The 14,042-nt window shown below is 44.7% G+C and overlaps 1 protein-coding gene across 4 annotated transcripts in view; it reads right to left on the bottom strand.

Annotated features, from left to right (window-relative positions):
- BICDL1 (BICD family like cargo adaptor 1) overlaps positions 1 to 8,460 on the bottom strand; it is an 80,935-nt gene extending 72,475 nt beyond the window's left edge. For all 4 annotated transcript variants that reach the window (XM_055550524.1, XM_055550525.1, XM_055550526.1 and 1 more), the window contains exons 1-2: positions 7,991 to 8,460; positions 2,114 to 2,329 (exon numbers count right to left, since the gene is read on the bottom strand). In XM_055550524.1, coding sequence (XP_055406499.1) covers positions 2,114 to 2,329; positions 7,991 to 8,428 — 654 coding nt within the window. In that variant the 5' untranslated portion in view covers positions 8,429 to 8,460. The remainder of the gene's footprint in view (positions 1 to 2,113; positions 2,330 to 7,990) is intronic.
- Positions 8,461 to 14,042: the final 5,582 nt, after the last annotated feature.

Genomic DNA, 14,042 nt, shown 5'->3' with positions numbered 1-14,042 from the left:
CACAACTAGAGAAAGCCCATGCGGCAATGAAGACTCAGCACAGCCATAAATCAATAATTTAAAAAATTTTCTCATGAATGATGGATGAAGTCTCAAAAAGCTATAAAATCTTAAAAGGATAGAGATTCCCTTCCCAGTTGCTGAAAAAGGTTTTAGAACTGACTCTGAAAGGCTCCTGAGCTGGCCCTGTAATGACTTCGGGAAGAACTGTCCAGCCCCTCCGTTCCAGTCAATCAAATGGCAGTCTGATTCCCTAGCAAGAAACCTGCAGGCAGCTCCACCACCACCTGAATTCTCACCTTCACATACATTCTGAGAGCTCCTGTGACTAGCTCTTTCCCAAGCTTTTGGCATCTCTCCCCCTCGGTCTCTCCTCTGCCCCCTCTGGCCCCCGGCGCCCTTGGTTCCATCCTCTCCTCCTTCCTCTGCCTTTCTCTAGTGGTAGCATTTACTTTGTACTTCCTGGTGAGGCACGAGGTTTAGACCAGTCTCAGGGTCCCCATGCCCCTGGAGGAGGGCATGGCAACCTTCCAGTATTCTTGCCTGGAGAATCCCCATGGACAGAGGAGCCTGGTGGACTACAGCCCATGGGGTTTCGAAGAGTTGGACACGACTGAGCGACTAAGCACAGCACAAGGTCCCCATGAGAAGCAACTAAGACACAACCTAGTGAAATAACTTCACATGCTGCTCTAGCTGAGCCTTTCCCAGAGACCTAAGCACCAAACACTAACCATGTGGACAAGGGCAGTGCTCTCCTAAGAGCATCTGTGCTTAGGGATGCGATCAGAGTAGAAGTTCTTTTTTCCTCTAAAACAAGTAACTGAACTCGTTTTATTTTCAATACGTAAGAAGGCACAAGGTATAAAAGTAAATCCAGCTCTTAATTTTCAAAAGTAAGTGGCTTTAGAGACCAGGGCATTAACAACATTCCTGCATTTGTTAAAAGGTGTGCTCATATTTAAGTTACATTTCCACCTACTCAGCTCTCATACTCCTTCTTTGCATTCTCTTGACTTTGGTTAATTAATACTTCTATGACACCACACTATAAAGGTACAAATAAAGAACTTCTACTTAATGTAGAAATAAAGAGAACACATTTTATATATACAGCTACACACACCTCCTTTCATATTTAAATAATAAGAAATGTACATTCACAATGAAAATCATTTGCTCTAGAAATTTTCCCTAAGCTTTTCAGTTTAAAGATGGCACCATTTGGACCTCCCTGGTGCTTCAGTGGTTAAGAATCCACCTGCCAATTCAGAGTACACGGGTTCAATCCCTGGTCCAGAAGATCACACATGCCATGGAGCAACTAAGCCCGAATGTCATGACTCCTGAGCCCATGGGTCGCAACTATTGGAGCCTGTGCACCTAGAGCCCTCGCTCCACAAGAGAAACCTGCACGCTGCAGCTGGAGCGTAGCCCCTGCTCGCTGAAACCAGAGGAAGTCCAAGCACAGCAACCAAAACCCAGGGAAGCCAAACATAAATTAATTAATTAATTTTAAAAAAAAGAAAAGAAAAACGGAAAATTTATTTTTTTAAAAGAGATGGCACCATTTAATATCTGAACTAAATGCATTAACATAATTTTACCAGTGACAGACTTTCTCTAGGTAAAAGAATCACAGACTTGTAGAGCTATAAGGAACATCAAATCATTAAGCAAACTCTTAGATTTTAAAAATGAGAAGACTCCCAAGTTAAATGATTACCAAAAGCTCACAGTTGGTTGGTGACAAGCAAGGGTCTTTGCTCCTGGCACCTAGTTCACCCCAGTTGAAATTCTTAGAGGTGAAAAACACCTTATTTACTGGTATCAATACCAAAGGCAACAAAAACGAGAACTACTCTTACCATATATATGATGACATTAAACAGAAGCTCTGTTTCAACTTTTAGTATTTTATACCATAAATTCTTTTTTTCTTTTTTTTAATTTATTTTTATTTTTTTATTTTTAAACTTTACATAATTGTATTAGTTTTGCCAAATATCAAAATGAATCTGCCACAGGTATACATGTGTTCCCCATCCTGAACCCTCCTCCCTCCCCAAAATTCTTTTTTTCTAATACCATAAGTTCTTAACTCGTGACTCACCCTGCTTAGTTGGTCCAATAACCTTTGGTTCTGTTCTGATAACTCCTGGACGGCCCGTGTTTTCTCTCGATCTGCTTCCCGTAGATGAACCTGCTGCCTCTCCAACTCATCCTGAAGCTGCTTCACATCACTCTCCAGCTCAGACACACGCCCTTCCCACTCGCCTTCTCGGTTCTCAAATCGTCTTCTTAGTTCGTGTTTCTCTTGTTCTAAGTGCTGGGTGAAAATGAAGAGGATTTTCAAACTGTTAAAAAATTCCAGAGTCGTTAATTTTTTTCTCTTTTCACACTCTTCTAACTTTTCTTTTTCCTAGTCAGTCAGCACAACAAAACACTGCCACGTAGGACAATTGCCCATTTCACAGCTGCAAAAATATCCCTTTCTGCCAGAGCAGGGAAGGCTAACTTCACAAAGAGAACGCCATTCCTACTGAAATACTTAATGTTATTATGTTTATTCCTGTCCTTGGGCATGGGGGTTTTAGACTTAGGAACTCACCTGAAATTTAGTAAGTCATCTATTAATCAGTGAAATACACATTGAAGCAACTTAAAACAAGCCCTTGAAAAAGCTTCTTTTGCTGTCATCTGTTATGTTTGGTATAACACCAGGCACTTAGAATTTTCAGAGACAGAAAGGACTTCAGAGATCCTCCAGATCAACCACCTCTTCTTAAAATGAAGCAACAGAAGAGATTCTGCAACCAGCTTAAGGTCTGTTCTAGCAAATGGCAGAGCTGGGATTGGGGTCTCCCTCACTTGACTGTTTAATGCTCTACGTAACAACTCAATAAATATTTGCTGCTATATATAGCACTGCATTTCAGAATCATTAAGGCAAGTTCAGGCCTACTTTTATTAAATCATGGCCTACGATCCTTGCATGTTTATTTCTGATTCATTCATTCCTGACTGACTGTTATAGGTTAGTCATTGAAATAATGTTGAGCAAAAGAGACTTGGTCTTTCCCTTTATGGAGTTTCCACTCTAGTGAGAGGTTGATAAAAGTATTATGTTGTACAGTGTGACAAATGGTATCCAGGAAAAGTACAGATGGTTTGAAGGAGCAACAACAGAAAAGAACTCTTTTTGGATTGAAGGAAATAAGAACATCTTTTTGTTTCTGCAAGATAAATACGAATGCCTCTTTTCAGAGGCAAGTATGTTCTCCTATTTAAAAAGCATAGTATGAGGACTTCACTGGTGGTCCAGTGGTTAAGAATCCACCTTGCAATACAGGCTGATGTGGGTTCGATTCCTGATCCAGAACTAAGATCCCGCATGCCTTGGAACGGAGCAACTAAGCCTCCGTGACACACTGCCTGACCCGTCCCACAACCAGAGAGCCCACGGGCCACAACTAGAGAGTCCACGCAACACAACAAAAGATCCCACCTGCTGCAACTAAGGCCCGATGCAGCCAAATAAATAGATTTTAAAAATAAACAATAAAAAAAAGCATAGCAAGTACAAAAAAACCAAGTAAATACCTCAGAGTATATGAGATGCATATGAGAAGTAAAGCAATGGTCCTCAACTTTTGCTGTCAGAAAATCTCTGATATAATTGTTCAAAATATATCCACCTAAACACTAATTCCAGACTGTGATTCAGTAAAGAATGGGATGAGGCCTAGGAAGGCATCTGTCTATCTACCCATTCATCTATTTAGGTTCTATTGGAAATTCTGATGCACTAAAGGCTGACTATCAAGCACTGAGATCGTTTCAACAGGCTAAGACAGGCAATTGCATCTTCTCCTTCAGCGTACTCAGACATCTTTTCACCTTGTGAATCTACACTCTTATTCTATCCAAGTTCTCACCTTTCAAATGTTTTTTAGGATGCCTCTTTTGGAAAGCCTTAAGGGGCAGTGTATAGTTATACAAGAAAATCAGTCTCATTATTTCACATCTGAGATGTGCCTAAAAAAACATTTTTCTCTCAAGAGAAGGACTTGTACTTCTCAGCATGAAAATTTTCTGTTCTATGCTTCCCTCATTTTGCTAAACTTCCAAAAATGAGGATGTTTTAGTCACTACACAAACTTCAGAAAGATGAGATGCAGAAGTAAATGGTAATTACAATTCTAAAATTGTGATACTTGGTTTTATTGAGTTTTTCCAAAATGGAAAAAACTGAACAGAAGGCAACAGCAAGAACTCAGTAATCACAGTATTACTGAGAGGCCAGATAAATTAGGCTTGTGTTCTAAAAGAACAGAGAGACTTAAAAATATTCCACAAACAGCTGTTAGTGAACAGCCCAACTAAGCGACTAAAACAATCTAATCCACGTGCAGGGAGTGAGGCAGGGTTGAGGACAAGTGATGCTGATCAATCTATTCTGTCCTTACATTTCTTCCTAATTCAGGTTTCCCAACACTTTGGGAAAAAAAAATCAAGACTTTCCTATTAGTGAACATACAGAACTTAGCCTTCTGTCTATTCTGAGAAAAGAAAGGTTTCTCCTAGAATTACATTTTCAATGAAGTGCTAAATTAACCAGTAAACTCTAGGAAGAGTATCAGAAAGTGTAGCGGTCAGGCTCTGTCCATGCTATTCCCTGTTTCTTGGGGTTACACTGTACTTTAAAAGGTAATATCTACACCTGAAACTAATATAATGCTATACGTCAATTACACCTCAATAAGAAAAAGAAAAAAGTTAATGTCAAAACTGTCAAGGTCATCAAAAACAAGAGAAGTCTAAGAAACTGATACAGGAAAAAAGAGACTAAGAAGATACAGAAACTAAATGTAAGGGTATCATGAAACAGAACAAGACATTTGGCAAAGGCTAAAGAAATCTACATACTAATAAGTCGTGTCTGACTCTTTGCGACCCCATGAACTATACAGTCCATGGAATTCTCTAGGCCAAGAATACTGGAGTGGGTAGCCTTTCCCTTCTCCAGGGGATCTTCCCAACCCAGGGATCGAACCCAGGTCTCCCACATTGCAGGCAGATTGTTTACCAGCTGAGCCACAAGAGAAGCCCAAAGAAATCTAATTAAACTAAATGAAAAAGTTAAAGTGTTAGTCGCTCAGTCGTGTTGGACTCTTTGCAAGCCCAGGGACTGTAGCCTGCCAGGCTCCTGTGTCCATGGAATTCTCCAGGCAAGAATACTGGGCTGGGTAGCCATTCCCTCCTCCAGGGATATTCCCAACCCAGGGATGGAACCCGGGTTTCCTGCATTGCAGGCAAAGTCTTCACCATCTGAGCCACCAAGAAAGCCTCATAGCTAATAATACTGTATTAATATTGGTTTACTAATTATGGCAAGTACTGGGGGCAGGGCATATGGAAACTCTGTCCCATCTTTCCAATTTTTCTGTAAATCTAAAACCATTCTAAAAACAGTTTATTTAAAACTCTGAAGTAGTATCACTAGCTCACCTAAAATTGGTTGTTACAGAAATGGACTTCTGCCACGAACCAAAAAAGCATATTATTCTCCTAAGTCCAGGATATGGTTCTTGAAAAATACAAAGAAAAAAAATACTATTTAAGTGGATCAAGCACTGAATGTAAACAAAGACTCCTGCATTTGCTTAACTAAATCTACTACCCAATTATGTAATCATTTTCATCTTACTTTTTTTTAACAAAGAAGTTTAACAAGAACATTTATTCTTTTTTTTTTTTTTGGCCATATTGAACAGTATGTGGAACTTCCCCAACCAGGGATCAAACCCAGACCCCTGCATTGGCAGATTCTTAACCACTGGGCCACTAGGGAAGTCCCACCATACTTGTTTTGCCTCTTTAAAAAAAAAAATAGTAGTGCCAAAATTATTAGAATTGGCCTAGGGAAGAGGGAAGAAAATGTAACCTAGGGAAGAGACTACCTCTGCATTAAGAGAGAATTCACTCTCACCTGCAATGGGGGAAAAAGAGAATCCTGGACTTCAAAAACATATTTTTAATAAACTAAATAAAGATTAAATCTCTGAAGAAAAAAGTGTATAAATGTAAGTTAGTGCCTTAGATCATAGCATACATAACATAAAATTTATCGCCGTATCCATTTTTAAGTGTACTGTTAGTTCAGTAGCCCTAAGTCCATTCTTACTGTTGTGCAACCAACTTCAAGAAATTAAAAATAAACCTCTAACACTTGAGTTCATATGCTGACCTGAGAGGAGTGAAGATTTTTAAAAATAGTTTAATAAGAGTTTTAAACTATTTTAATAGTCTATCAAGTCAATAGCAAAAAGTCAAATGTAATTTATTCTTCTACAATATAATCTTTCTTGTTACAGAATTTGAAAATCTTTTTCCTTTGGTGAAGACATGTATAAAGGTTCCAAGTGGAACCCAGGATGTGTTTAACTACATATTCAGGATTACCCTTGAAAACTATCACTCAACAAATCAACTGATATGATGTTCCTTTCAAGCCAGCTGTCTCTTTAATCAAGTCTCTCACTGAAGGAATTTCAAATCACAAGCATACATCTCTGCAGTAGTACTTCTATTTAGAGTCTGTAATCTAATCTCTTTTTCAAAAAAAGACACCCTTTTAGTCTGAGACGTCTACTTCAAGTGAAAATCAAACAATTCAATTCACTGGGTTGCTTTTTGGCAATCTACATATAGGTTTCACAAACCACTTTTCAGAGAGGTATCTCAGGAGTTCATCGACTGGCAGACCTAGTTAACAGGCCAACTGAACTACAGGGCACTCACTGGTTTCCTTTTTTTCCTCTCTTATTTATTTTTGATATGTTGTTGGACTACAGACATACTTACTAGAGAAAAGTTTCTGAATCTACACTCTGACCATTAAACCAGTAGCAGTGATATGGAACCAGGCAATGGTCAATTTCAAACCTCATTCAGGGCTGTACTATTCTCTTGTAACAAGAATAAAAAGAACTCATTGCCACCAAACTGGGAGACAATGTTAAATGCATAGACAGAAAAAGATAAGCTCATCGCCGCTGCCACAGATGCACCTCCCCATCTTCACTTAAGAAAAAAAGACCCTCTCTAAAAATTTTTTTTAGAAGTGGTGGCCACTTGTATCAGTTTCAAGGCCCTTTTCTAGTTAAGGGCAAGAAAACAGAAGCAAAAGACATTGGTCCAGAGAATTGGCAGAAATCTTACAGGTATTTTAAGGGGTATTTATAACAATGGTTAAAGTTATATGGTTCTCACAAGTTGCATTTGGCCATCCAAATGAAATGTGTGAGACCCAGAACAGAAACAAAGTACTGTTTAAATACATATATATACTGAAGTCCATATCAAATCACAATCGTCACATGTTGAGCCCAGGCTCACCTGATTTCTGCAGTGGAACCATATTTCCTAATCCGTGAGTATTTGAAGGCTATATAAAGCTCCTTTAGGAGCACTTGTATCCCACCATTCTGAGCTGTGTGGAAGTTAAGACAAGGGCATGTGGAAGCCCTTAACTCCAAAGCTAAAAAGCTTTAGGCTAACACCCTGATTAGCGATTAACTACCTCTCTGAAAACCTGGAGCATATTTTAAATGCTTCCCGACTCTGTAACTTCTCTGTGTGCAGACATCACCTCAGTGCTGTATAAATTAGTCATACTGTAAGCTCTATTTTAGATGCTGTGTACAGTACATATATAGAACGGCCCACAGCGTTTGGGGCCGTGCATGGACCCATTTGCTGTGAGCAGGGTAGCAAAGCCAGGTGTGTTCAAAGAATGCCCTCGTCTGATAACCCCAAACCCTCCATGCTACCCACCTCCCAGGTGGTTTTCTGTTAAGACAGGATAAGCAAGGAGTGGGGTGAGGTGGGTGAGTGCCTGGCTCCCGAAGCTACCCAGGGCCGGCGGGCGGGTACCTGGTCTCCCTCCACTCCCGCTTCCCACCTATCCCAGAAGGGACGTCCTCACCTCCAGCTTATCAGTCAGTTCCTTGTGCATCTGTTCGTACTGCCGGCTCATGTCCTGATTCCTCTCGAGCAATGCCTTGCCCAGTCGGGCCGCCAAGACCAGATCCTTCTCCTTCTGCCGGATCACTGACAGCAGCTCGGGATCCTGGGCGGGCGGCGGCTGCAGTCCGGCCGCCTCGGCTGGAGGCCCGGGCTCGGCCTGAGGATGCTCCCCGGGCTCGGACGGCCGTTCCCCAGCCGCCAGCAACGCCAGCTCCTCCTCTAACGCCAGTTCCAACTCCCCGCAGCCCCCGGGGAAGGAGATGAGGGCAGCGGCGGTGCCGGTGGCTGGATTCCCGACTGCGTCCGCGGCCGCGGCGGGCAGCTCCATGCAGCAGGCGCTGTCCGGCTCGGCGGGTGCTGAAGCGCGGCCGGCCAAGCCCAGGCAGAAGGCGGACATGGCCCGCGCGCGCCGAGCCCGCAGCGGTGCGGCCCGGCCGGCGCGCGCCAGGCTGCAGGGGGGAGGGGCCCCGCCGCGCCGCCCGGCGCCCCGCGCCTCGCCTCACGCCGCGGCACGCGCCCCTCGGGTCTCCGCGAGCCCTGGGCGCGGCGCGCGCCGGCCCGCCCCTCCCCCGCGCCGGCGGCACGCACCCCCTCCTCCCGCCCCCGGGCTCAGCTGCTCGGCGCGCGCCGGGGAGGAGGAGGAGGAGGAGGGCGCGGGGGGGGGCGGGGGATGGCAAAGGGAAGGCTGAGGAAGGGAAGGCTGCGGGGACGCGAAGCGGGAGGGGAGGTTGCGGGGAGGAAAGCCGCCGCCGCCGGGTTTTCAGCCACCCTGTTGCTGCTGCTCCCGCTGCCTCCGCCGGCCGGGCAGCGCCTCACGGGGCGGGCTGCGCTCCGCTGTCGCTGCGACGCTCGCTGCTGCTGCCGGCGGCCGCTCTCTGCAGCCGCGCTCCATGTCCCTCGGCTCGGCGGCAGCCCCAGCAGCAGCAGCGGCGGCGACGGCGGCTGCTGCAGGCGCCGAGGCGGCGGCTGCACATCGCGCACCGCGCGGCCCGGCGACCTCCTTCCTGCCTGCTTCAGCTCTCTCCAGTTCCACCGGGCCGGCCGCGCCGCGCCCCGCCCCGGGCTTCCGGCCGCGCCCCCTCTCCCCGCCCCTTGCCGGCGCCTGACGCGCACGGGCACCTGTTCGCCGCGCCCGCTTGCGATTCGCCGGTTCGTGGGTCTCCTCAGCGGCGCCCAGGTGGCGCAGGCAGCCTTAACCCCTGCGCTGCCTCACGCCCGGGGGCAGCTGCGTGCGCAGCCCGCGGAGACTGCCGGCTCATCCGTAACGGTCCGGGCGGCTCCTCAGCGCGGCCACGCCCCCGGCCTCGCGTCCACCTCGCGGTGTGGCTCCGCCCCCGGCACGCTCACCTCGGGGTGTGGCCTCGCGCGCACCTCCGAGCACGGCCCCGCCCCCAGCCTCGTTCTCACCTCAAGGCCTGGCCCCGCCTTCGACCACTCTCGGGATTCCGGACTGGCGAGCTTCTGTGGGTGCGATGGGTCTCAGGTGGTTGGTCTCCAAACGGGACTCAGGACGTTTCTCCAATACGGGTGGCCAAGCCCGACGGAGACTAGCTGCCACGGACTGTGGGTCTGAGCCCCCGCGAGAGCTAAGCAGTCAGGAGAGGGAGCCCTAGAAAGCAGTAGAAGGGACGACTTCAGAAATCCAGCATCTCGATGATGAATCAGGGATATAAGGAACTCGAAGCCTCGGAGATCAGCGGCTCCGAAAGAAAGGGGTGCTGTTGAGAAATAACGGTGGAAAAATGCTCACAAATGGGAATGCGAAGCAAAGACCCTCCCTAATAACTTCTGTTTATTAGGCACTTAGTGTGTGCCACGTCTCGTGCTTTATAGGCATTATCTTAAATAATCCTCACAAGAATCTTAAGTCAGTACTGCCACTCTTCTCATTTTACAGAGGAGACTGAGGCCCTGAGATACGGAATCAGATCTAGGCAGGCTGACTCCAGGGTTCACGTATATACTATTATTGTTTACTTTCCTCACATACAAGTCTTGAGGAAGATAAGTAGTAATTTGTGACCAAGATGGCCTGGGTCAGTATCCATGGTTCTATCAGGAAAGCTTCCTGCAATGATCAAAAATCAAGGACTGAAGAGCCTAATGGGTGATTCCAATCAGTTCTTGCTTTGACTTCATTGGTGATGCTCAGTCTCCTGTTTTCAGAAACAACCCCATCTGAGGCTAGAATTTGTCCTTGTTCTTTCCCTTTTCTTATGGACAACAATCCATTTTTGAGTTAGATCACAGTTTGATCCTTTTCATCACAGTGAGATGGAATATTTCAGGACACCAATTGGCTGAAATGAGTCAAATGGTTTCTCATGGGTTTTTCTCCTTATTAAAGTCAAAGCCTAAACAAAACTCCAGTACATACTTTTTACCTTCCGACTGAAGGGGATGACTCTGTTCTCTAGTTGATTGAAAAGAAGACAGACAATAGAGGGGTTCACACATCTCAGAACCAAGTTTTGAAAGTTGACGGTGGTATCATTCCAATAATGCATTGTTATAGCAGTTTTATTATGCCCCCTTGAGCAGAAATAGTGGGTCCATGGTGAGAGCCAACTGCAAATCCCTTTTGTCTTTTTTGATCAGGAAAGAAGTTACTCCTGTAAACAGATTGCTGCTGCTGCTGCTAAGTCGCTTCAGTCATGTCCGACTCTGTGCGACCCCATAGACGGCAGCCCACCAGGCTCCCTCGTCCCTGGGATTCTCCAGGCAAGAACACTGGATTAGGGACACACATATCAAGAACAAACAAAATCCTAATCAAAAGGGGTTTCAGCTATTTATTTTCCCTTGAAGCAGACCTGCAGCCTATCTCTCCCCAGAGGTCTTTGTCTTGCCTTCCTTAAGCTCGGTGGGCCTTCTCTATTAGACTTGCCTGTTACTGTGAGAATGAACTTTTACAATGCTCACTCTCATTTCTGAAGAACCTTCCTCCCAATGTTCCCCTGCCTAACCTGACTAGGAAGCAATCATTTTCTACTACAACTTTGGCCCTAAAGTACTATCTTCCTGTGAATAGTCAAAGGAGACCAGCCCAAATTTGGAGAACTATTTAGAATAGTGGTTCTTACCCTTTTCACTCTCAGAACCTGTTTATGCTCTTAAAAATCATTGAAGATCTCAAAAATCTTTATATTGGTTTAGATATTGATATTTGCTGTATTAAAATTAAAACTGAAAAAAATTTAATTCTTATTTTAAATACTTATAATAAACCTATTAAATGTTGACATAGTATAGTTAATAAAAGATATATATTCCCAAGTTTATGTTTTTAAGCTTTTCATTTTGTATTGGGCCATAGCCAGTTAACAAACAATGTTGTGACAGTTTCAGGTGAACAGCAAAGGGACTTAGCCATACATACATGTGTATCTATTCTCCCCCAAACTTCCCTCCCATCAAGTGAAGTCGCTCAGTCGTGCCCGACTCTTAGTGACCCCATAGACTGCAGCCTACCAGGCTCCTCCATCCATGGGATTTTCCAGGCAAGAGTACTGGAGTGGGGTGCCATTGTCTTCTCGGCCCTCCCATTAAGGCAATTCCCAAATTTAAAAAATGAGCAAAGAGGAATGGCATTATTTTTCATTTTTATAAAATCTCTTTAATGTTTGACTTAACAGTAGAAAATGGGTTTTTATATCTGCCTCTCCATTCAATGTAGTGATGTTTGTTTTGGTTGAAATACATGAAGAATTGCTCTTGGTTACTAAGCCTTGCATTTTTATCATTTTTATATTCCTTTATAATATATCTGCATCACTGTTGCTTTTGGTACCTGGATAGTCTACCTAAGGTGAACTTAGGTAAGACCCATCTTAACTTGCCATGGATGGGTTTCCACATTAAAGTGCTGCCACACCCCTAAGAGCAAAGCATGAAGTATTCTTGCTTAGGAATCCTGATATTTCCAAATGTGATAACACTCATCAAATTTCCTTACTTCTTTTTACTAGCCTCCTGATCTGCAAAAACTGGAAAATGTAGAAGACAAAACATTCCAGAAAATTTGTTTTTGAAAAGTCAAGTGTGGAAGAAATATGAGGAGCTGGCAAAACATGTGATAAAGCAGTTCTACACTTGGTATTTTCATTCAGCAATTATAAGCGCATATGCATTTTTTTAAGTTTTATATTTTATTTATGAACTAGTAGTGGGAACATAAAATTCTCAAAAATTCCTAAAATGTTACCCAAAAGCTTTTTATATTTTTTGGAGATGAATTGACTCAACATTTTTCAAAATGTGGTATGTGTTCCTCTAGGGATTCTCAACTTGATTTTTAAGGGAAAAACATTTAGTAGCTGATGCTCAGTAGCATCAGTCTTTAGCAGGTGCCATGCCCTGCCTGGTGTAGGAGTGAGTTTTCTTTGCTACCTGTCACTGTGCCCCAGCTCAACTTGCTGGGACCTCCTACCCAGCTTCTGTCATTTCTAGGTTCTTATCTTGGCAGCCCCTTCACATTTCCCTTCACCTCCTAGGGTCCTCTCTGGGGCCTCAACCCCACCTCACACTCCCTTTCCCCCTTTTCCCTCAGCTTTTTATTAAAAAGACTTCATAAATGTACAGCACTTAAAATGGCACCTGGCACATGGGAGGCACAGTGTGAGTGCTTGATAAATAAATAAATGCATAAAATAACTGAGCATAGGGAATTCCCTGGTAGTCCAGTGGTTAGGACTCCATGCTTCCATTGCAGGGAGTGTTGGTTCAGACCCCTGTTTGGGGAACTAAGATCCTGCATGTTGTGTGGTAAGGCCCCCCAAAAAGTCTGTGTGCTTTTATATTTACTTACGTGGCTGTGCCAAGTCTTAGTTGTGGCATGAGGGATCTTTTAGTAGTGCCATGTGGGATCCAGTTCCCAGACAAGGGATAGAACCCTGGTTCCCTGCTCTGGGAGTAAGGAGTCTTAGCCACTGGACTACCAGGGAATCCCTGTATGCTTTTTATTATCACTATGAGATGGTGATTCTAAACAATGTCCATGGCAACACACTCTCACCTCCCCTACCTTGGCATCCCACTGACAGTATTTGACAAAATTGATCAAGGAACACTTCATGACTTTGGCCCTTAAAGGACATAGGGGACTCCATGGGCAAAGATGAAAGGCAAGTAAAGAGAACCGCTTCTCCAAAGACACAGGAGGCAGAAGTTGTGTTGGAGAAGAACCAAGGAGGGAGAATGAAGTTGTAAAGGTAAAGACAGTCTGGCATTGACTTGCAGAAGAAGAAAAGATGCCATTTACTGAGTGCCTGCTGTGGGAGGCTAAAGGGTTAGCTTATGTTTGCTTGCTTAAACTTTACAGTCACCTTTCCAGATGGGTATTATCATCTCCATTTTATAGATGTGGAAACAGATTCTGAGAGGGTCAGGGTCTTGCCCTGAAACTAGTAAAGGGCAGAGTTGGTATGTGAGCAGAGTTCAGATTGCTTATAAAACCTGTGGTCTTTCCACCTATGTAGCCTTGAATGCTCGGAGAAGGCAATGGTAACCCACTCCAGTACTCCTGCCTGGAAAATCTCATGGACGGAGGAGCCTGGTAGGCTGCAGGCCTTGGGGTCGCTAAGAGTCGGACACGACTGAGCGACTTCACTTTCACTTTTCACTTTCCTGCATTGGAGAAGGAAATGGCAACCCACTCCAGTGTTCTTGCCTGGAGAATCCCAGGGACAGTGGAGCCTGATGGGCTGCCGTCTATGGGGTCGCACAGAGTCAGACACGACTGAAGCGACTTAGCAGCAGCAGCAGCAGCAGCAACAGCAGCCTTGAATGCTAACCCCAAGACAACAGAGGGCTACTGGTGATTTTAAAATTGTGAAGTGTCCTGAATAAAGCTGTAGCTCAGGAAGACCCACCTGGCGCTGGTATTAAGGACGAGCTCACGGTGGGAGCTGGGAACCAGTGACAGCAGTTAAGATGCAGCTGGAAGAGTCTAGATGAAAGGGATGAAAGAAATAGGGAAATACAGAAAAGAAGTCAGAGAGGTTATAAAAAAA

The sequence above is a fragment of the Bubalus kerabau genome, chromosome 16 (genome assembly GCF_029407905.1).
Source record: "Bubalus kerabau isolate K-KA32 ecotype Philippines breed swamp buffalo chromosome 16, PCC_UOA_SB_1v2, whole genome shotgun sequence".
Classification (NCBI taxonomy): Eukaryota; Metazoa; Chordata; class Mammalia; order Artiodactyla; family Bovidae; genus Bubalus; species Bubalus kerabau.
Note: the sequence above shows the minus strand (reverse complement) of the source record. Positions and strands in the feature narration are given on the sequence as shown.